Raw genomic sequence first — 21,026 nt, forward strand, 5'->3', positions numbered from 1 at the left:
CCTCACTTCCTCGGTATCGACTTGCATTTAAATTCTCGATGGCTGACTCAGAGTTCTATTTGCCATCACGATTTGAGACAGGCAGTGCTTGAGATAGCAAGTCGTGCGTACTGTCTGCTTGCATGTATACACACTGCATCTTGACGACTGTCGAGAGCAACGGAGTCAGCGGAGGTACTGGGTCACTCCAATCCGACAATGCGGCTTTGAAGGGTACCCAAGTCTAAGAACTCGATTACTTTAAGGGCAGGCACTTGGACCTCTTTTTGTCAAGATGGAACACGCCAACCGCGAGACATGCATCAGAGACTGTGCTTCGCATTCTATTTTGTCGTGTTCGTTTATTGTTGTTTCAAAGTTTGCTGTCCTATTATAAGCAGCCCATCAGGCAGCTCGGCAACTTGGTCCAGCGGCAACGGCTATCTACCTAGGTACGCAGTATTTTATTTAACATGAAGTCTTGATCGTACAGATTCCAATAGCCACCTTTCGCTCTGTAGGGTAGGCTGAGTGCATGCAAGTCACTCGCAGGGTTTGGTGCCTGTCCTAGACGCCACTGGCACTCTTGACTGCGCAGGCATCAAGCTAATACTAGCGGTGCCTGAACTTAGTGTAGCTGCCCGCTTCAGCCTGGCACCTCGGTGGCACGGTGGACTGGACGTCCGGATGTCCATCTATGATGCCACCCCTCGACCGTCTCTAGCGCCAGTGCACCTGTTGACGGTGCCCTTTGTTGCTCGCTGTAATTCGCTGTAAAGTGCGCCCACAAGTGCAATCTTGGGGGCGTGTTCGGGGCCAGCCTCAGCACACTTCATGCCTAGTCCGAATACGGCTAAGCTACAGCTCGCCTCCTGAGCGCTGGGACTGGCTGCACGACGCGCAGCACAGTACGCAAGTACAGACAGACAGACGGTCGGGTCACTGCTAGCCGCTCGCTGTTTGGCTCCTGGGCTTCCCATGTCCTTGGTTGGTTTAATGTTGGGGTGCCAACTTTTGCGGGTGGGAAAATTATCTCCAGCCTTGTTCGACATTCAAGCTGCGAAGACCACACCTCACCCTAGCACCTCCTTTGACTGCGGCCCATCTACCCTCTCCGCCGTCATCCTTTTTGATACCCAGGCCATCTCCCGCCGTGTCTCATTCTTTTTCTCCCCTTCTTTGACGACCGACTGTACATCTTGTACGCCTTGGAGTTACGAATCCTCTCGACTCTCGCCTCTCCAGAACCCCGGAGCGCGTCTGATTGATCGACCAAACTCCTCGTCGATAGAATGGCTGCTGTGAGTTTGCCTTGCCCAAACGTCCTCGTTTGCTCCTTCCTGCTGGCGCACCGCCAATTCCATCGTGGCGCAGGTCGGCAGCTGGCAGAAGTTGGCAGAAGTTGGCAAACACCTGTTAAGCCTGACTGTGCCGACTGGTGCATGGCTTTGTATTTTGCGTTTCATCACTCTCATCCTCGAACTACATCCCCCTCTCCTTTCTCTTTCCCTGTCATCGTCACAACCGGCGCAGCGCAAGACCCAAAACCCTTGGACTCTCCCGCTGCCATCACACAACCATACCCACGTGCCTCCCATGGCTGCTAGATTTACCACTGCCCGGACTGCTCCTCCAGGAGCGAGGACGTCTGCTCTACGAACCTTGACTAACGGGTTCCAGTCACGACCCTACAACAGTCAGGGCTATCTGCAAAACGGCGGCAGCAGCTTGCCACCCGGCGCCGCACCGCTCCTACCGAACCAAGGAAGAGTCATTCAGACAGGCCCTATTCGTGTTCTTTGCATTGCTGATGTTCGAGGTGAGCACTTGCACCACCCCCCCGTAGCTGGTACGGCGGCCACAATGGACTCGGGCTTATCTTTTGCGCTATAGGAAACCTGAGATCGTTGAACGAACTCGCAAAGCAGGCTCGCGCCGATCACATCATTCACACGGGTGATTTCGGTTTTTACGACGACACGTCACTGGAACGTATTGCCGAAAAGACCCTCAAGCATGTCGCGCAATATTCTCCCCTGATTCCCGATCCTGTTAAGAAGGCAATCCAACAAGGCGGAAATGGACCTGTCAGGACCCGGTTCCCAGCCAGCGACCTCCCGCTTTCCGAGCTTCCCCTTCTGCTCAGCGGAGAGGTGAAGCTTGATGTCCCTGTCTATACCGTTTGGGGTGCTTGCGAAGACGTTCGAGTATTGGAAAAGTTTCGGTCTTCCGAGTACAAGGTTCCCAACCTACATATCATTGATGAAGCTCGCTCCATGCTTCTCGAGGTCGGTGGTGTCAAGCTCAGACTGCTGGGTCTTGGTGGTGCTGTTGTCATGCACAAGTTGTTTGACAACGGTGAAGGCCGAACCACCATTGCTGGTGGCCAAGGCACTATGTGGACGACGCTGTTACAGATGGGAGAGCTTGTCGATACGGCACACCGAGTCTACGATCCTACCGAAACCCGAATCTTTATCACGCATGCCTCCCCTGCCAGAGAGGGTATCTTGAATCAGCTCTCTGTTGCTCTGAAGGCAGACTTTTCAATTTCCGCTGGACTGCACTTCCGATATGGAAGCTCATACAACGAATTCAGCGTAAACCCAACTTTGGATCATTACCGCGGAAAACTGGCTGCATCCAAGGCCTCCTTCAACGATGTCTGGGAGACCGTGAAAGGTGAGGTCGAGCCAGCCATTGCGCAGAACGAAGCACAGCAGAATCTGCTCAAGAACGCGCTACAAATTGTCGAAAAGATGCCCACTACCGCCGCCGGCGGTAATCCTTTTGGCGGCCCGGTGACCGGTCAGGCTGCTTTGGGCCAGGTTGATGAGAGTGCCTTCAAGAACATGTGGAATTTCAACCTTGCTGATGCTGCATTTGGCTATCTTGTCTTGGAAATTCAGGATGGACGTATTGGAACGGAAATGCGCGCCCAGGGCTTCAACTTTTCCCATCGTGGTGCCAAGCAGCAGCCTGGAGCTGCTCCCCCTACTACTTCTGCCAGTGCTCCTCCCCCTTCTGTCTCTACTGCTGGTCCTACTGTCAGCACTCCTGCTCCTCCTGTTGCTGCTGCACAACCCACGGCCCCAGCCAGCAGACAGCCATCATCAACACAGCAGCCAAAGAGTGCTTCCGCAACCACTCCGGCGCCTGGCCCAACCAAGCCTGCCACTCCTCAGCCCAGCCAGACATCTAACAAGTCTGGCGGCAGCAAGGACAATGAAAGGACTTCAGCCGCCCCTAATGGATCTGCCAACGGTCCCGAGCCTGTTTCCTCTCCCGCCCCCAAGACTCTTGCTTCTGACATCATTGGCCTGTTCATCATGAACGTGAGCAGCGAGGACCAGTGCCGCGACCTGTTTGACGAGGCCGATAAGGGCAAGATAGTCAAGATTGAGAAATGGGGCAACCAGAACAAGGTTGTCCAATTCAAGACTACCGAAGACCGAGATGCTGCCATGGCTCGATTGCCTGAGGAGATCAAGACACGCACCCAGGAAGACCGGACCCGGCCCCTTGTAAAGATCTTCCAACACAGAGAAGGGAAGACGTTTAGTACCCGCGGTGGTGCCGGAACCTGGGGCGCCAATGCTCGTGGGGGCGCCACGGCTAGCGGGTATCGAAGCGCAGGCGGCAACAGCGACTCGGAGAGCAACCGACGCGGCGGACGAGGTGGCCGGGGCGGACGGGGAAGTGATCGAGGACGTGGTGGACGTGGTCGCGGTGGCATGAAGGGCGAAGGTGGTGCCTCATCCCCAGCAGCGACCCCATCAACGCCAGCGGAATGAGGAAGTGATGGCTAGTTGTCACTTGTTTCTCTCATGATTCATTGAATATCCTCACTGTTTTATCCGCATTTCCCGCTCACGTATGGAAACCGAGCCATAGTCCTTGGCATCAATTTTCTTGTCGTATTTGATTCTAGCTCTGGAGCAAGGTTGGAGGGAGGAGAGGAAAAAGAGCCGCTTCTCGCAAGGGTCCGCCGTTTTGGGCTGCGTTTCTGTGTACGTGTACTTAATGAGATATTGAGCCTACCGGGGCTTCGCAGTCGCGGATTTGGCCCCTATTTTTTCTACTTTTTAATTTGATTTGTATGGAGTTTATTTTGTTCGCATCTTGTTGTTCATATTTTCTTCTTCGCTTTGGGCATGATGCTTACTTTTGTTGCACTGAGCTGCCGAGTGTGGCAAACAGGTGGGCCTGAGGTGAGAGTTTTGTTTGATCAAAGGTGATTATGATGATACCAATTGCTTGTGCTGTGCTGACGGAGTAAGGGTTGAAGATTCTTTCTTTTTCATTTTTTTTATAGTTTGATTCTTGGTTGCTGTACCTTTGCAGCTTAATACACTATTATACAGCAGCCTTAATCATACACGTAGCTGATGCGATATTACAACGGCTTGATTCCCTTGTGAATAGCTGCAATGCCACCGGTCAAGTTTTCATAGCCATCGCCCGACACGGCAAACCCAGCATCAATAATCATGTCCCTAAAAGCCTCCTGGCTGGGAAACCTCTCAATGCTCTCCACCAAATACTGATAGCTGTCTCTATCAGCAGCGACTAACTGGCCAATCAAGGGGATGGCACTAAAGGACCACCGTTTATAGATGGCATTCAGGAGAGGGTACTGGTCCACCTTTGAGAATTCCAGACAAGCAAAGACGCCGCCTGGTTTGAGGACCCTATGGGCTTCCCTCAGTGCGGCGGGGATGTTGGAGAAGTTCCTGATGCCGAAGGAGACGGTGTACAGGTCGAGAGAGTTGTCTTTGATTTGCTCCGGGAGCATCTCGGCGTTGGCCTCGAGGAAGGAGAGGTTGGACTGGTAGGAGGCGGGGAGGTCGAGGGAGCGCTGCTTGCCAACGGCCAGCATGTCCGGGTTGATGTCGGATATGGTGATGTGGATGTTCGGGTTGGCGTTGTGGACGTGTGAGTGTTGGAGCATGCGGAAGGCGATGTCGCCTGTGCCGCCGGCTACGTCGAGCATTCTCTGGGGCTTGCCGAGGGGCGTGGTCGCTCCCGGGTTGAGGGAGGAGACAAAATGGTCCCTTGAGAGGCGTGTGTCAGTACTGGAGTGGGAAGCAGTGACGAGCTTGGAGGAACACACTTCCATAGCCTGTGAATGCCCAGAGACATGAAGTCGTTCATCTTGTCGTACGACTCGGCGACGCTGGAAAAGACGCCCGCTACACGGTCTTGTTTCTCGCTCTCCGTGACCGTCTCGTAGCCAAAGTGTGTTTCGCGATCTGCCGTTGGAGTTCGTTGCTGCTCTCGGCGCAAGTGGGTTGTGCAGAAAGGGCGGGAAGCTGTGCGGTTGAGACATCTTGATGGTCGGAAGGAACTGATTGTACAGCTCCGTAGAGCTCGGCGTGCCACCATCTTTTTTGGGGGATCGCAATTGGTGACGCTTGGGTGGCGAGAGGCGGAGGGTGGTCGTGAGAATAAATGAAGGGTCGTATGAGGTTCGTTGGCCGTAGTAGTAGGTACTAGTATGTGAAATTTGCGACATGGGAGGACCTGGGTTAGGGGAGTGGAGCTCGAGCCACAGTTGTGATGTGATGTCTTGTGGCGTTGGAGGGTGAGTTGCAGATGGGCGGAATCATGTGGGTTGCTGGCACGAATATAGGAGAGAGAAGAAAAAGAGGGAAATTAAGGAAATATAGAAAAAAAAAAAAAAAAGCAGGAAATGGGTGTAATTGATTTGGTGAATTGCAGTCGTCTACGAAGACGGGGCGGCGGTTGAGTCTTCAGCAGCCTGCTCGGCATCGGTGAGCTTGCGCTTGTAGGCAAGCAGGGCGTCGACAAACTTGTTGATTTTGGATTTGAGGAACCAGAAGACGAGGCCGACCAGGGACATGATTCCGAGTATGAGGAGAGCGAGACTGCTTCCAGGGGTCATCATTTCGGCGCGATCTGGCTCTGTAACCGGAGCCTGATTCCTGGTTTTGTATGTTGGCTTTGTGGTGTGGCTGATGGCTACAATCTGCATGCATCGGTATGAACGGGGTTGCAAATGAAGACATTTGTTACAGGGCATGCACTTCAAGGCAGAAAATTGACTTGAATTTGATAGTCATCCTGTGCAGCCGCCAACAGAAGCTGCCAGCTGCCACAGTCCCGGCTCCGTACGCATTCGCAGTCTGAGCTGTGAATAGCAGGTTCATGGCGTGCAACAGCGTGCCTATACCCGACCCGTCGCACAAGTGTCCGTGGTACGAATGCCAGCCTCCAATTGGTGTAATAGGATGCATAGCTGCCGTGTTTCAAGCGGATTACAGAGCACCCGGCTGGGCTGGGGTAATTTTTCGTTGAATGAATTCCTGGGGTTTTCTTGCTCCATCCGACATCCGGGGTGCTGCATCAACCCGAGGCGGCGGGTTCTGTCGGCTCAAAGCGTCATCGCCGCCGCAGGCCGTCGACAACCATTGTCGTAGACTTTCTCCGCGCCAACTGGGCCGAAAACACCATTGAGATTCTTTACTCGTCCTTTTACTTTGCGCTCCTTCTCGAGGGGTCGGCTGAAGTATCATCACAACTGTTTTTTCGCTTGAGAAAAAGAGACATCGTGTTGTGAGAGCCGACAGCGCCCCTTTCTCACCATGAAGTCCAGAGTCATCCGCAACCTGCCCCTCCGACGGGCGACAACGTCCATCCCCAAGACGCCCTTTGCCGCACCCGTCCGCGCCGCGAGCAGCGTCTCCCAAAGACCCAATTCCGGTTATGTGTCCTTCCCTGGTGCGCTGAAGAGCGCCTTCACGACGCAGTTGAGCTTTGAACATCCCGAGTCGTACAAGGCCCTGCCTACGTATAGAGTTGTCGATCAGAACGGCGCCGTGGTCGACCAGTCTTTCCAGCCTGACATCTCGGACGAGGCGGTGGTGAAGCTGTACAAGGACATGCTGTTTATTTCAATCATGGACTTGATCATGTTTGATGCCCAGCGCCAGGGCCGCCTGAGCTTCTACATGGTGAGCGCCGGCGAGGAGGCTGTCAGCGTGGGCAGTTCGAGTGTTTTGGATCCAGAAGACCCCGTGTACTGCCAGTACAGAGAGCAAGGGTTTTTCAGGGAGAGGGGGATGACCACCAAGGAGTTTATGTCGCAGCTTTTTGCGAACAAGAATGACCCCGGCAAGGGGAGGAACATGCCTGTTCATTATGGCAGCAAGAGGTTAAATATCGTGAGTATACCGTCTGCGCTGGCCCCGGCCATGCGGGTAGTTTAGTCTTTTACGGAACGCTAATTGCATCCCGTATAGCACACTGTTTCTTCGCCGCTGGCGACGCAAATTCCCCAGGCATCTGGTGCCGGCTACGCCCTGAAGATGCAAAAGCTGCAGGACCCCAACTCCAAGGCCAAGGTGGCGGTATGTTTCTTCGGCGAGGGCGCTGCCAGCGAAGGTGACTTCCACGCCGCCATGAACATTGCTGCGACGCGTTCGTGCCCCGTCATCTTCATCTGCCGCAACAACGGCTACGCCATTTCGACGCCCACGCTGGACCAGTACCGCGGAGACGGCATCGCCAGCCGTGGCATTGGCTACGGTATAGACACGATCCGCATCGACGGCAACGACATCTGGGCCGTGCGCGAGGCCGTCAAGAAGGCCAGGGAAATGGCCCTCCAGGACGGCGGCAAGCCCATCCTCATCGAGTGCATGACGTACCGCGTCTCCCACCACAGCACGTCCGACGACTCATTCGCCTACCGCGCCCGCGTCGAAGTCGAGGACTGGAAGAGGCGCGACAACCCAATCACCCGCCTGCGAAAGTGGATGGAGGCCAAGGGTTGCTGGGACGAAACCAAGGAGAAGGACGCCAGAGATAGTCTGCGAAAGGAGATCCTCAAGGGCTTCTCCGAGGCCGAGAAGGAGAAGAAACCTGCGCTGCGAACTATGTTTGAGGATGTCTATGAGGAGTTGACGCCCGACCTGAAGGCGCAGATTGAGGAGCTTCGCTACATGCTGGACAAGTATCCTGATGAGTATGACTTTTCAGAATACGAGGGCGGCAAGGAGTCCCTGAAGGTCTAGATGGGTCATGTGGGAGACGAGTTAAAGGTGAATAAAAAAATTAATTTTTTCTTAATCAATAGTGTAAAACTTTAGGGATATGCTGAATAAACTTTATGAATTCGCTGGAATGGCTCGCTACGTGCTGTTTTGATTTGGAAGCAGCGTGTAGAATGGCTTCTATGCCGCTGGCTTTGAAAAGCGAGGCTGACTTGTGACAACCTGTATATAGACCCTTTTTAGTCAATCTATGTGTGAATACTCGTCACTCGTCAAAGTGATTGTACCATGTATATACTTCAACATAATTGAAGTGCAGTGGAGGAATTGCAGAAACAACGAGGTATGTGATACACGACTGAACAATATTGTTGTCTACATAACGAGTTTATATGAAACCCCGATTCATAAAATGGGAGCTCTACTAATAGTTATGGCGGGCTCAACATTATTGCCTTCGAAAATCTATAGAAGACTCTGAGAGAGCCGGAATCGAACGCACATAATAGCTAGGCGTTCAAAGACTCCAAGAGGAAGAAGTCCATGGCTGGTGGGGAAGGGAGAACGACTGAGACGGTCAATCATAAACCATAAGGGCCATGTTCATAGGTAACGACCCGACTGGATTATTTAGCACCTCAACACGATGCGAATCGATCTTGGGCTCATCAGGCGTCTAACATCTCTTATACCTCTCTTTGTTTTACAAGTTTCATCGTGTTAATAAGCTTCTCTTTTGTAATCGTCCTGACCTGGAAGCCCGGGAGCCGAAGGCGGGAGCAAGCCGAACCATATCGAGCTTCCCTACGATAACTAGGGAAGGGATTTGCGCCTTTCCTATGCAGCGTGTATGTTTGCGTCGGCGGTCGAATGTCGTAGCATCGTCATTCCATTGACTTATTGTAGATAGAATGGGACCGCATTAATATCACACTCTACAGCCTGTGGCAGGGCGACTCATGTCTACACACGGAACCAGGCTTTGTTACCAATAGCGAAATCTGACCGCGCCCCGAGCATGCAGGAGTTAGGGTCTTCTCCTAGCATAAAGAGCGTAGGGAGAGCTGGCGAGTTGATACAGCTGTGCTCGCTAGATGGACAGGAGTAGCGCAATTGTGAAGCGGTTACTTCCAACAACTTCTCCAATGCTAACGAGTCCGCTTTCCTATGGACTATTTTCTCCGGTACGTCTGATTCTACAAAAACGGTCCAACTCGCTAGTAGATCTTTGCGGTAGGCATGGTGCTGACAAGTATTGCATTTGTTAGTGAAAACATACGCAAAATACTTAAGCCTAGGGAGTCATGTCGTTCCGGCCTGGAGGTGACCCAGCGTCACTTAACTTGGGAAAAGGTCGCGAACCAGCATACGAGCGTGACCGGATCGGCTTGCTCGGTCCCTAGCCATCTTCCGAAAGGGAAGTGCAATTCGGACCACGCAACTGATAAAAGAAAGGGCTGACATCGCGTGCGTGACGCCCGTCAAGGCAGCTACCGCGTCACGAAGCTGGCCCAGCCTGCCTTTTCCTCACATCTCATAAACGCTCGCATCCTCTTCTCTACCTAGGTACCTAAGTAGCTATTGAGGAACGTCTTGCCATCAGGCGTGTTCGGAGTCAAGATCAGCAGGACAATTATCATTCGAGAGAGAGCTCTAATTGCATTTCGCTAGGCCAGGGATTTGAGGAACGGATATTTGACAATAACAGCATGGAGTATCTCTTATCATTTTAGATTCTGGAGCTGGGTATAGTGGGGAGGGATTCTACCTCGTGTCCATGGGATAGATTCAGTCAGAAACATCGACTCATGCGCGGCGTTGCGCGTCTGATCTTGAGTGCGGCATTCTTGCCATTAGCTGGGATAGGTGCAGTCAAAACAAAGAGAATGAGAGGCACGAGGGGAAAGGGGCGACGAACAAAGTCGGCGCTTGGGGCGGTGGTACGTATGAGAAACATTTAATAATATCATGACTGACTTCGCGAGTCGAGCAGCTGCTACGTCAAAGTAGGGGACTCGGCACCGAGCTCTGATTGGTGAAGAAAAGGGGCCGGCTGGAGCAAGGCCAACCACTCAGAGGCCGGAACCTCGACGGCAACATAGAACCACACGGCTTACATCTGTCATCCCGCCATGACCATGGCCATCTATCGCCATTGCCCGACCGCACACATCAGTTGACACATCCATCATCTTCTCCTCTCATTTTGTCAACAGCATCCAAGACGACCCTATCCATCACCTGCTACCGGACTTCGCTTCCAGATCTGCTACGCACTGATGCGTATCGACTGCACAACATTGCTTGGCGTAGCGTAGGCACGGGGAACAACGAAACGCCGAGACGTCACGGTTCACCGTGTGCCATCCCGTCCTTGTCACTTGCTCGCCTGCCCGTAACCGTCTCAATACCCAACGGCCGGCCCGACCACAAAACAACACCAAGAAAGATCCTGAAAACCCATCATCGAGCCCAGCCACACATTGTACCTTGTACATCACGCATCCTGCACCGTACGTACGCCGTCTATGGTACATCTATCCCCACATACTTCGGCTGCTTCTCTTCTCGTCGTTCCTTCCCCGTCGTTGCCTCTCAGCGAACCCGCGCCTGCCCTCCTGATGGCGTAGTCCGGGCATGGCAGAACGAACATTGGCAGGTGACAACGAAGTGCGACTTGCCTCGTCGACGTCGACAGCCTCTGGTGCTGCGACTGCCGCTGCCGCCCCCCCTCAAAGGTAAGGGAAAGAGCGACCTTGACTGTTGCCAGAATTGCCCAAGTCTTTGATTTTTGATGCTCGACGTGCTCAGTTTTATGTTCGCTTCTTTTGATTACTTTCGATTATGATATCATGCTTCAAGTGATCTTGCATGGTTTCTGCACCGAACTCAAAACACGACCAGCGATCTAGTTGAGAGTCATCGTCATCTCTCCGTCAGTCCCCATCCATCATTTTTCTCGCCTCGGTTTGATTGTCCCCATTTGTGGCCCGACTTTTCAACTCGGATAAAGATTTCGACTCAGCATTGTCTCTTGCGTTGCACTTGACCCGATAGCCGGGCTCTTTGCCTGGCTGGCAATCAGCCTTCGAACAGACCTGGTGATATTACAGGTGGCCATCGATTCTTTAGGAGTCCCTACTTCAACGCCAGGCGCTCCCTACTGAAACCTATCTGTCTTCGCGCCCTATCCCTGTAAAATTTAAGATTATGCTTCACTGCCAACGTTGGACCACAGACTTGTGTTTATCCATCTCCGTCACTTGCAAGCGCCATTTTGACGCTTAAGCGAGGCGGCTGCCACAAAAGCTTGTTCGGCGTCTTCAATTTCTGTCGTTTTGTTTACCCCTCCGTCATCACGCCTGACTGGTAGAGAGTACCCATTCGGCACGACCTTCCCAGGCACACCCAGCTTTGGGTTTGCTCATTTTGTTGGGCAGTTTCCGTTACACCTACTACCCCGGTCCTCATCGCAACTCGCAGATGTCGGTGTCTTCAAGAGCTTCATTAACTCATGTCTCCCAGAATCACTAGGTCCTCGGCCCGCCAAGCTGCGAGCCAGGCAGCTCATCAAGCTAGTTCTCTAGCTTCCCCGTCTGCTGCTGCTGCCGGCGGGACAAACTCGACTGCTACCGCACCAGTTTCCAACTGCGCAAGGTGACCGAAAGCGAAAATTATCCTCTTCTACTAGTCAAGACAAACCCTCTACACCTGCTGTGGCACCGCATCCTAACTCGGGTCGACGGTCCAAGAGACAAAAGATTCCCGAACCCTCTTCCAAGGGAACAACGCAGGACACCTTTAATCTTACTCTTCAAGGAACTCGGAGGAAGGGCAAGGCTACTGCCGCCATGGACGGCAACGAGTACGTTGAATCCGCAAGCACCGCTGCCCCCTCATCTTGTCCTCTGTTTTCTAAATACTATACACTACTCGCATATGTACAGGCTAACCCAAAACCCACAATCCTACAGTGGCCAAGCCCCCCCAGCGGAACCCCCCGAGGTCAGTGGCCGACAAGTGACTTCTAGCAGAAAATCAAGTCGCAGCAAAAAGTCCGATTCTACACCCACTTCTGCCAGACGAAGATCCAGACGGAACGATAGCAACAGCGCCGATCAAGACACTGCAATGACCGGCACAGACGACAATGATGAACCTGGACCACCTTCGTCACCGCCCATCGAGAATCCTGTCGACGATAGTAGTGAAGATCATGACGAGGATGGGCGTGAGAATGACCAACGCGGATTCGACAATCATGATGAAGACCACGAAGATGAAGACGAGGACGAAGACGAGGACGATGAAGATGACGACGATGACCCATTTGGTGGCTTTGGCGGCTCAGGGGGAGCAGTGGCTGGCCTCTCTAGCACGCTGCGGGCTTTGACAGGCATGATGTCTGGCCTGACAGGTCGGCTGCGCGAGCTGCTAAATAATCTGAGAGACGATGATTTTTCGGTACAAGTCATTGCTCTACAGGAACTGTCCGAGATTCTTCTCGTATCTAATGAAGATAATCTTTCTGGTCACTTCTCACCAGATTCGTTCGTCAAAGAGCTAGTTCTCTTAATGAATAAGGAAGAGAGCCCAGAAGTTATGCTGCTGGCATGCCGATGTCTGGCTAACCTTATGGAAGCATTGCCCGCCAGCGTTGCCAACGTGGTCTACGGAGGGGCCGTTCCGGTCTTGTGTCAAAAGCTCCTGGAAATCTCCTTCATCGATCTAGCCGAACAGGCACTGAGCACTCTGGAGAAAATTTCATTGGAGTATCCCGCGAATATCGTTAGAGAAGGTGGATTGACTGCATGCTTGTCGTACCTTGATTTCTTTGCAACAAGCACGCAGAGAACTGCAGTTACCACAGCCGCAAACTGTTGTCGCAACATTCCTGACGATTCCTTCCCTGTCGTCAAAGACGTTATGCCCATCCTCCTCAATGTTCTTAGCAGCAGCGACCAACGGGTTGTGGAGCAGGCCTCCCTCTGCGTGTCAGGCATTGTTGAGAGCTTCAAGTACCAGCCAGCCAAGCTTGAAGAGCTCGTGAGCGTCGATCTTCTTCGCGCCGTTTTGCGTCTCCTGGTCCCTGGTACTACGAATTTGATTGGGTCTAGCATTCATACACAGTTCCTTCGAGTCCTGGCTTTTACAGCACGGGCTAGTCCGCGATTGTCTGCCGAACTTTTCAAGCTAAACGTCGTGGAAACTCTTTATCAAATCTTGACCGGCGTTTCTCCCCCAAGTGGAACTGAGAACGTTGCCTCCAAACTGGACAGCGTTGTCGTAATGCAGGCCCTCATCCACCGCCCGAGGGAGCAGATCGTGGAGACACTCAACGTTATTTGCGAACTACTGCCAAATTTGCCCCGAAATGCTGACCCTGCATTTGGAGACTTTGTTGAGCTTCATGCATCCACTGAACCTATCACTCCTTCCTCTGTCGGTGGTAGAAGTCGGAGGAGCCCAAATGACAAGCGGCTTGATCTCCTGGAACAATGCAAGCCTGAAGTTCGCCGGTTTGCTTTGATTATATTCCCTACTCTTACGGATGCGTTTTCAAGCACAGTCAATCTCAGCGTTCGACAAAAGGTGCTTACAGCTCAACTCAAAATGCTGTCCAATCTGGATGAAGATATTCTCGTAGAAGCCCTGGTTCCTGTTCCCTATGCATCATTTTTAGCATCAATTCTGTCACAGCAAGACCACCCGTCTCTTGTCATGTTAGGTTTGCAAGCCACGGAGCTTCTTGTAAGCAGACTCGAGTCAATTTATCGATATCAACTGTATCGAGAAGGTGTCATCCACGAGATCAACAAGCTGGCATCCCAAGAGGACCCGTTGGACTTGAAGAAGGAAGAATCCGATGACGATGAGGAACACGGAGGTGAAGACGAGGACGAAAACGACGACCACGATTGTGAAGAGAAGCCACAAGACACTACGAAAGATGAGTCGAACAATCGCATGCAGTCTTCATCCAGTGTTGTAGGTGTCGAGGAGCATGAGAATAATGGTGAGGAGGCTGGAGCGGGCGGCGACGACAATAACTCTTCTGGGGACGATGATGAAGATGAACACGATGACGAAGACGCGGACGATGATGAAGAAAACGACGGTGATCACGTCCCTGGCGATATGTCTCCTGCTAGTTCCCGTGGGTCTACCATGTCAGTGGACATGCCACCTCATCGTTATATCTCGGATATGAAGTCCATGACGTCTCGGATTCGGAATGTTGCCAAAAAATTCCTCGAAAACCACGAAGGAGGGGAACATGCACAAACCATGAAGAACAAAGCCATGCTCATCCTCCATGACTTGTCTGACTTGGCCACAGAGCTGGAGACATACTATCTGAAACGGCCTTCTGCTACGCTTGGAGGAGCGCAAAAGGACAAAGAGCTGTTCTCACAGCTTGCGTCCTATTTTGATACCGATGTCCTTGAAAGTGTTACTAGTGCTGAGTTGTTGGCGTCTGGACTCGTACAGACTTTGCTTGATATCTTTAGCAACCCTGACGAAGAACTTGCCCGGTCGGCCCAATCTACCTTCCTGGAGGTCTTCATGGGCTTCTCACTCAAATCAAAGCCAAAGACGGCGACGGCAGATTCGCCCGCTACCCCATTCAGCGTTCTGGTACACAAAATGCAAGATTTGCTCAGTAGGTCAGAGCATTTTGAAGTGCTTACCGTTCATCACAACACCTTTGATGGAAACCGAAGCAGCCCTGCATCGATGCTTGGTAAACAAATTCGACTTCGCCTTGTGGCAGACGACGAGTCCAACATTCCCCGACCGTACAGGAATATCATGGTATCGATTCATGCAATTGCCACCTTCAAGTCGTTGGACGATTATCTTCGACCTCGGATAAGTTTGGCAGAACGGCCACCAATTGGCCGTAGAGATGGACTTTCTAGAGCCCTTGCTGCTGTCGCCGGCATGGGAGGGCTACAATTTAGCACCACAGCTGGTGCAGCTAGTGCCAGACTCACTGAAAGATCACCGTTTGGCTCTGTACCTCCTCCTCCTCCGCCGCCTCCGCCTCCTGGAGCTACTGCAACTCCGTCGAGTTCCCGGTACTCTCGAAGGCCTAAGAATCGGTCAATGCCTCAGCCCAACACCCCGGCGACCCCGCAAGATCCCTCTGCTGGCCCGTCCCATGACAAGGGTATTCTACGCCGTTCCTCAAGACGTCAAGTAGTATCAACTGAGGAGACACCGTTATCGCGACCACCACCAACTGGTGGGGACGACACGCAGAATACTCTTGAGTGTGCTGATGAGAAGCAAATATCTGATGAGGATGACCTGGAAGATGGCAGTGCCCTAGATGCAATCGTGGGTGAGCTTGATGAGGATATGGATGACGCAGACCATGCCGGATCTGGACCGGATCCTTCTGCCGTGAATCTTGAGGTGGCCACTGGCGGGAAAATAACTGCAAGAAAGGACGATGGAACTAGAGTTCCTACTCCGTCCAGCTCAGGTCTCTTCGGTAGCCGCAGTGGCGGTAGCGGTGCTACCGTTCCTGGAGGGCCGCCTCCGCCACCCCCATCCTCAGGCCAGGGAACTCCGACGCCAGCGACATCGCGACCACCTATGTCGTACTCTTTGGCTCTCCAAGCCATTCCCCAAGACTGGCATATTGAATTCAGTCTTGACAGTAAAGTAATCCCAAACGAGACCACCATATATCGAGCCGTTCATACATCCACTTCTACTTCTGATGAACTTGTTAGCCGCAGCATCTGGTCTGCTACACACCCCATCAAATTCCGCCGTGTCCCTGGACCACCAACTGCCGAACCTGCTACATTTGGTAGCAACCCAGACAGTGAAGGCGAAACAGTGAATGGCATTCCCGCATCTCTGGCGAAGAACCCAACTACGGCTTCTATCCTGCGTCTGCTCAACATTTTGCACGAATTGAACGCGAACATTGAGGATGTCTTGGCCGAGAACAGGAACAGTTCTATAAGTCTCAACGTGGAACCTCTATCCCAGTTTGTCAATACCAAATTGACGGCAAAACTGAACAGGCAGTTAGAGGAGCCCCTAATTGTAGCCAGCAGCTGCCTCCCTGGCTGGTCCGAGGACTTGGCTCGCTTGTATCCCTTCTTGTTCCCTTTTGAGACGAGACATCTCTTCCTCCAGTCCACGTCTTTCGGATACGCCCGATCGATGGCAAGGTGGCAGAATGCGCAGTCTGAAGATAGCCGCAGAGATCGAAACAATGATCGGCCATTCCTTGGTCGATTGCAACGGCAGAAAGTCCGAATCTCGCGACTCAAGATTCTCGAATCGGCTCTCAAGGTCATGGATCTATATGGTGCCTCCCAGAGTATCCTGGAGGTGGAGTATTTTGAGGAAGTCGGCACTGGCTTGGGACCAACCCTGGAGTTTTATTCAACGGTATCAAAGGAGTTCTCCAAGAAGAAGCTCAAGCTCTGGCGTGAAATGGACTCAGTAGGATCCGATGAGTTTGTGACCGGCCAGACTGGGCTATTTCCCCGGCCCCTGAACCAGGAGGAGCTCTCAGCGCCTAATGGGGAGCGGATCCTCCATTTGTTTAAGATGCTTGGCAAGTTTGTCGCTCGATCAATGATTGATTCTCGCATTATCGATATTCACTTTAACCCGATATTCTTCCGCATTGGCGATGCCCCAAGTACAGGCATCAAGCCTTCTCTTGGCGCCGTCAAAATAGTTGATCCCGGTCTTGCTCGTTCTTTGAAGACGATCAAGAAGTTTGCACTGGCCAAGAAGGAGATTGACGAGGATCCCAACCGTACGGCTGCACAGAAAGTAGCAGATACAGAGTCCATTGTGATCGATAACGTCCGCTTGGATGATCTGTGCCTGGATTTCACCCTACCGGGTTATCCTAACATTGAACTTGAGGATCATGGATCTCACAAGCGTGTGACAATCGAGAACGTGGACATTTACCTTGAAAAGGTCATTGATATGACTCTAGGATCTGGTGTCCGTCAGCAGGTCGATGCGTTCCGAAGCGGCTTTTCACAAGTCTTCCCTTACTCTGCACTAAGTGCGTTCACTCCAGATGAGCTTGTGAGCTTGTTTGGAAAAGTTGAGGAGGATTGGTCTTTGGAGAGTATGCCATTCCTACGCTATTCCTACGTGCGTCGTCAATGTTGCAATGGAGATCCTGGCTAACGTGACTCGTTTTTCCAGCTCTTACCGACTCTATCAAGGCCGATCATGGCTTCAACATGGATAGCCGTAGCGTGAAGAACTTGCTACAATCCATGAGCGAGTTTGACGTGCAACAGCGACGTGACTTTTTGCAATTTACTACGGGTAGCCCCAAGCTTCCAATTGGAGGTGAGCGTTCTTGCTCCCCGTCTGTCAGGAACACGAAGATGCTAACAAGTAATTGCGACAGGCTTCCGAAGCTTGACTCCCATGTTTACCGTTGTATGCAAACCAAGCGAGGACCCTTACACATCTGATGACTACCTGCCCAGTGTCATGACGTGCGTCAACTACTTGAAGTTACCCGATTACACTACTATCGAGACGATGAAGAAACAACTATATAAGGCAATGAAGGAGGGCCAAGGTGCCTTTCACCTGTCATGAAAACTTACACGGTCATGGCCGTGAGGGTTTCATACACTCCGCCTACCTTTCTTTAAGAAAGACCTCACGGAACCTGAATGAAACTGCACTTGACCGTGTCTTAATTCTTTCATATCAAACTCTGCAAACATGAAGCGTCTTGTGTACTACAGATTTGAAGTATCCCCACCAATCACTGGCGCATTTTAACGACATGACGGAGAACGTAATGGTGGTCTTGGGAGGCGACGAAGAGGAAAATGGATAGACGGATGAAAACCTTGTGACATACTTATCGCATTTGCAGGCTTTCGGTGATGGATGCCTGCTTCAACAATTATTTCTCGCGCAAAGTTGGAACGGATGATTCCCAAAGCCGTTGAAAATTGGTTCCTATTGTACGAAGAAAAGTGACGAAGTGCAGACAGGCAAACACGTGAATCAGGCATGGCAGTTAGGTATAGAAATTGACTTTTGTTCATATGACGGCAATTTTTCCCAGGAGATGCGTAGACGTTGTTTACTATGCTCCGATGAGCCACCTCCGACTCATCGAATATGAGCACGCGATGCGTGGGGGGACCTGGGCTATATGACGTATTACAAGTATGCGCATAGTTTCATGTATTGAATCATGACGAAAGTGTGCATGCTGTTCGATTGTGTGAGCTAACAGACGTACAATCTCAAACAAGGAACGAATAACACTATGCCTGAACACCATGGATCCCCCAAATTTCATGTGGTATATACGATGACGATTCCATACAGGTCGTGTTCTAATTATCTCATTCCACCAACGCGCACAATTTACTAGGCTCCGCCTACAAAGAAACATCCTCTTCATCGGAGTCCCATATCTCGGGCTGTACGGGTGGAGTATGGTCCTGTATCAAACTATCCGGCAGCATCTGACTCTTCGTCAAGAGCTGTGAAGTGGACCCCGGAGAAGACGGGATGGGTAAACTGCTGAGGTGACTACTTTCAGCGAACTGCACACTGCTCTGGGAGGGATCGAATGGCGGAGGCGGGGGCATGCTTGCCGGCTGTTGTTGAGTCTGTCCCTCGGGGGTGGGTGGTTGCGAGAGGGTGGTGGCTTGGGAAGGCCGGACGGTTCTTGAGGGCTGCCTGGGTGCCGGGGGGGCAGGGAGAGTGGTTGTTCTTGACGAGGAGCGGAGTTTAAGGGGCTCATTCGAGTCTGGCGTTGACGGCACCATGTCGTCTGACGTTGGGAACTGAGTGGACGATGCGATGTCGCTGTGGATTTGGGCCGTGATCTGTTGCGACACTGTCATGCTGCCTGGTGGTGTGGAACCTGGGGCCCGGTTTCGTGCGCGGTCTTTGCCGTCTCCTTGAGGCAGTTTGGGCTGAGGGCTGGAACGGACGGGGGAACTGGCGACTTGTTGCTGCTCGGAGGGCTGGTCGGCAAATAGGGCGTGTCTCAAGTTCCAGAGCAGTTGACCGATAACAGCGGGCGGCAGATATTTGTATCGGGTGATTTGGCCACGCAGCCATCCTTCTTGGCGCATGTCGTCTTCACAAACGGGATTGTTTAGCTCGTATACTTGGGTGGCGTGGAATCGCCACTTCCCCTGGGAAGATGATGAGGAGGAGGAGGAGGAGCCGGCAGCTTGGACTTGCTGACCTGGCTCGACAGAGGCCATGTATCGGAGGAGGCTGTTCTCGAAGAGCCAGAAGCGGACGACCTGAGAGGGGATTTTGAAGGACGAGGCGACGTGCAGCGTGTTTCCGGTTATGAGGCCTTCGAGGGAGGAGGTTGAGACGGGGAGGAGTATGTCTGATTTTGCGGATGGAGCGGGGAGGGATTGAAGAATGGAGACGTGGACACGTTGAGATTCCCATGGTTGGCTTTGGATTTGAGTGTGGCCAGAGAGATGGGCGAGGGGTTTGCGGATGGGTTTGGGTCGCGGCGGAGTTGTTGGCCTCGACGATGTTGAGAATGCATGGACTGGCTGATTTGCTGTAGATTGCTGCTCGTATTGGACTGTTGCTGATACAGGTTCGGCCTGCGTATGCATCGTTGATGTCGGTGGCGAACAGGGCACTGCATCCTGGCAACTGTGCTGGTTCTCTTCTGTGGACGCAAGCTCACTCAAGACCAGCTGTGTCTCAACGCCGGCACCATATCTCTTGTCTATGCTTTTGCCGTCATCTTCATCTTCTTCTTCGCCGAATTCGTCATCATCCTCGTCGGAATCGGGGATCTCGTATAGCCCTCTCCCCGCAGCTAGCTTCTTTGGTGAAGGGGATTCTCTCCACGGACGTCTCCTCTTCGTCGGCGTGTCGTCGTCCCCAACAGGGTTCAATATAGACGGTGTATCAAGCAAAAGACGCAGAGGGGTTGGTGTTCTAATTTGTGATATTTTCGCTTGGTTCTTGCTGGGCGTGGTGCAACCATCTGTTGTATATGAGTCTTGAATGACCAGCGAAGACTGTTTCGTAACACCCGGTGAGGCACGTCGTGGCTCCCCGGTCAGTTTCACTGGAGGCGGTTTCATGGGCGAAGAATGATTCTTCAACGGCGAGTCCTGCTGATCTGGCGCTCCGTAGCGCTCAACCATCCTCTCACTGGGAGACTGCAGCCCCTCCGAGGGAAGATCAAACCGAATGCAAGTCTTCTTCTTCGCAGGGGTCTGGGGAATAACGGAATCCTCCCGAGACATGCTTAGATCCGCTGCCGAGGCAGTAAATGCAGCCGTTTCTTCATGACGCCGCTTCATAGCTGGCGGTGAAACGTGCCGTTTGCCTCGCCCAGCGCTCGGACTACCGGGTTCGCCTAGCCACGAAAGAAATCCATCGTCTCCATCCTTGTCAAGATCTAGGTCGTCATCCGAGTCGGCTACGAAGGATGTCTGGTGACCCAAGAACTGCGTGAGTGTTTGCGTATGATAATTCGAACATGTTGGCATGTCGGCCAACGTCTTCCGCCGTGATTTGTCCTCCTTCCTGGATGTAATCGCTTTGTTTGCTTCATCGCCCATAGTTCGTCGTCTTTTTTTTCCCTGCCTTATCGATGGGGCTGCTCTCTTTCGTCTCATTGAAACAGGTTCTTCAACATCTTCCTCCTCCTCTTCCACTTTCTCTCCTTCTTCTTGCGCATTTTGATCCTGTCCGTCTGGTAAACCAGGCTTCACATTCTCCTTGTCCTCTGAACCAAGGTCTCCATCTTGGACATCATCATCGCTATCGCTGAGGGTTATAACGTCCTCGCCGAAGCTTGAGACAAAATCGATCTGAGTCAAGGTCTGTTGCTTCAGACTCGGACGCTCAGAGCTTTCACATCTCCGAATCTTCTTTCGTCGCGCAGGGAATTGTACTTGTTGCAAGGCGGGTGAGGAGTTGTATACTCGGCTGGGAGGGGGGACGCCACGAGAACGTGTTTCGGGGGCCATGGCCGCTGGAGTCTGCCTTTGAGACTTCAAA

General features: G+C 52.4%; 6 protein-coding genes across 7 annotated transcripts; 3 read left to right on the plus strand and 3 right to left on the minus strand.

The window, feature by feature from the left end:
- The first annotated feature begins 946 nt into the window (after positions 1–946).
- J3458_000351 (uncharacterized protein) lies at positions 947–5,447 on the plus strand. Of its 2 annotated transcripts, XM_066116089.1 has the most exons (4): positions 947–1,280; positions 1,660–1,798; positions 1,873–4,190; positions 4,268–5,447. In XM_066116089.1, the coding sequence occupies exons 1-3, from the start codon at positions 1,272–1,274 to the stop codon at positions 3,771–3,773; spliced, it is 2,049 nt and encodes a 682-aa protein (XP_065977970.1). In that variant the 5' UTR covers positions 947–1,271; the 3' UTR covers positions 3,774–4,190; positions 4,268–5,447. The 2 variants fall into 2 exon arrangements, with proteins under 2 accessions (XP_065977970.1, XP_065977971.1); XM_066116090.1 differs by having other exon boundaries at positions 947–1,798.
- COQ5_1 (2-hexaprenyl-6-methoxy-1,4-benzoquinone methyltransferase) lies at positions 3,505–5,627 on the minus strand. Its single transcript, XM_066116091.1, has 2 exons — positions 5,093–5,627; positions 3,505–5,033 (listed from the first exon to the last, which is right to left on the minus strand). The coding sequence occupies exons 1-2, from the start codon at positions 5,362–5,364 to the stop codon at positions 4,376–4,378; spliced, it is 930 nt and encodes a 309-aa protein (XP_065977972.1). The 5' UTR covers positions 5,365–5,627; the 3' UTR covers positions 3,505–4,375.
- A 77-nt stretch (positions 5,628–5,704) lies between these two features.
- On the minus strand, positions 5,705–5,887 carry COQ5_2 (2-hexaprenyl-6-methoxy-1,4-benzoquinone methyltransferase; the record flags this gene model as incomplete). Its single annotated transcript, XM_007811538.2, has 1 exon — positions 5,705–5,887. One exon carries the CDS (start codon positions 5,885–5,887, stop codon positions 5,705–5,707), a length of 183 nt encoding a protein of 60 aa, XP_007809729.2.
- A 485-nt stretch (positions 5,888–6,372) lies between these two features.
- On the plus strand, positions 6,373–8,338 carry J3458_000354 (uncharacterized protein). Its single transcript, XM_007811539.2, has 2 exons — positions 6,373–7,163; positions 7,242–8,338. The coding sequence occupies exons 1-2, from the start codon at positions 6,585–6,587 to the stop codon at positions 8,013–8,015; spliced, it is 1,353 nt and encodes a 450-aa protein (XP_007809730.1). The 5' UTR covers positions 6,373–6,584; the 3' UTR covers positions 8,016–8,338.
- Positions 8,339–10,133: 1,795 nt separating this feature from the next.
- UFD4 (Ubiquitin fusion degradation protein 4) lies at positions 10,134–18,068 on the plus strand. The gene is made up of 5 exons (XM_066116092.1): positions 10,134–10,732; positions 11,520–11,859; positions 11,969–17,115; positions 17,196–17,345; positions 17,407–18,068. The coding sequence occupies exons 2-5, from the start codon at positions 11,846–11,848 to the stop codon at positions 17,601–17,603; spliced, it is 5,508 nt and encodes a 1,835-aa protein (XP_065977973.1). The 5' UTR covers positions 10,134–10,732; positions 11,520–11,845; the 3' UTR covers positions 17,604–18,068.
- Positions 18,069–18,406: 338 nt separating this feature from the next.
- J3458_000356 (uncharacterized protein) lies at positions 18,407–20,995 on the minus strand (the record flags this gene model as incomplete). Its single annotated transcript, XM_007811541.1, has 1 exon — positions 18,407–20,995. The coding sequence occupies one exon, from the start codon at positions 20,993–20,995 to the stop codon at positions 18,407–18,409; it is 2,589 nt and encodes an 862-aa protein (XP_007809732.1).
- Positions 20,996–21,026: the final 31 nt, after the last annotated feature.

This window comes from Metarhizium acridum (genome assembly GCF_019434415.1).
Source record: "Metarhizium acridum strain ARSEF 324 chromosome Unknown scaffold_1, whole genome shotgun sequence".
NCBI lineage: Eukaryota > Fungi > Ascomycota > Sordariomycetes > Hypocreales > Clavicipitaceae > Metarhizium > Metarhizium acridum.

Coding starts and splice junctions, on each gene's coding strand:
- J3458_000351 (XM_066116090.1), top strand. CDS start 1,576: ATGGCTGCTAGATTTACCACTGCCCGGACTGCTCCTCCAGGAGCGAGG. Junction 1,799..1,872: donor TTGCATTGCTGATGTTCGAG/GTGAGCACTTGC, acceptor TTTGCGCTATAG/GAAACCTGAGATCGTTGAAC.
- COQ5_1 (XM_066116091.1), bottom strand. CDS start 5,364: ATGGTGGCACGCCGAGCTCTACGGAGCTGTACAATCAGTTCCTTCCGA. Junction 5,034..5,092: donor GGCATTCACAGGCTATGGAA/GTGTGTTCCTCC, acceptor ACGCCTCTCAAG/GGACCATTTTGTCTCCTCCC.
- J3458_000354 (XM_007811539.2), top strand. CDS start 6,585: ATGAAGTCCAGAGTCATCCGCAACCTGCCCCTCCGACGGGCGACAACG. Junction 7,164..7,241: donor GCAGCAAGAGGTTAAATATC/GTGAGTATACCG, acceptor CATCCCGTATAG/CACACTGTTTCTTCGCCGCT.
- UFD4 (XM_066116092.1), top strand. Junction 17,116..17,195: donor GGAGGATTGGTCTTTGGAGA/GTATGCCATTCC, acceptor TCGTTTTTCCAG/CTCTTACCGACTCTATCAAG. Junction 17,346..17,406: donor CCCCAAGCTTCCAATTGGAG/GTGAGCGTTCTT, acceptor TAATTGCGACAG/GCTTCCGAAGCTTGACTCCC.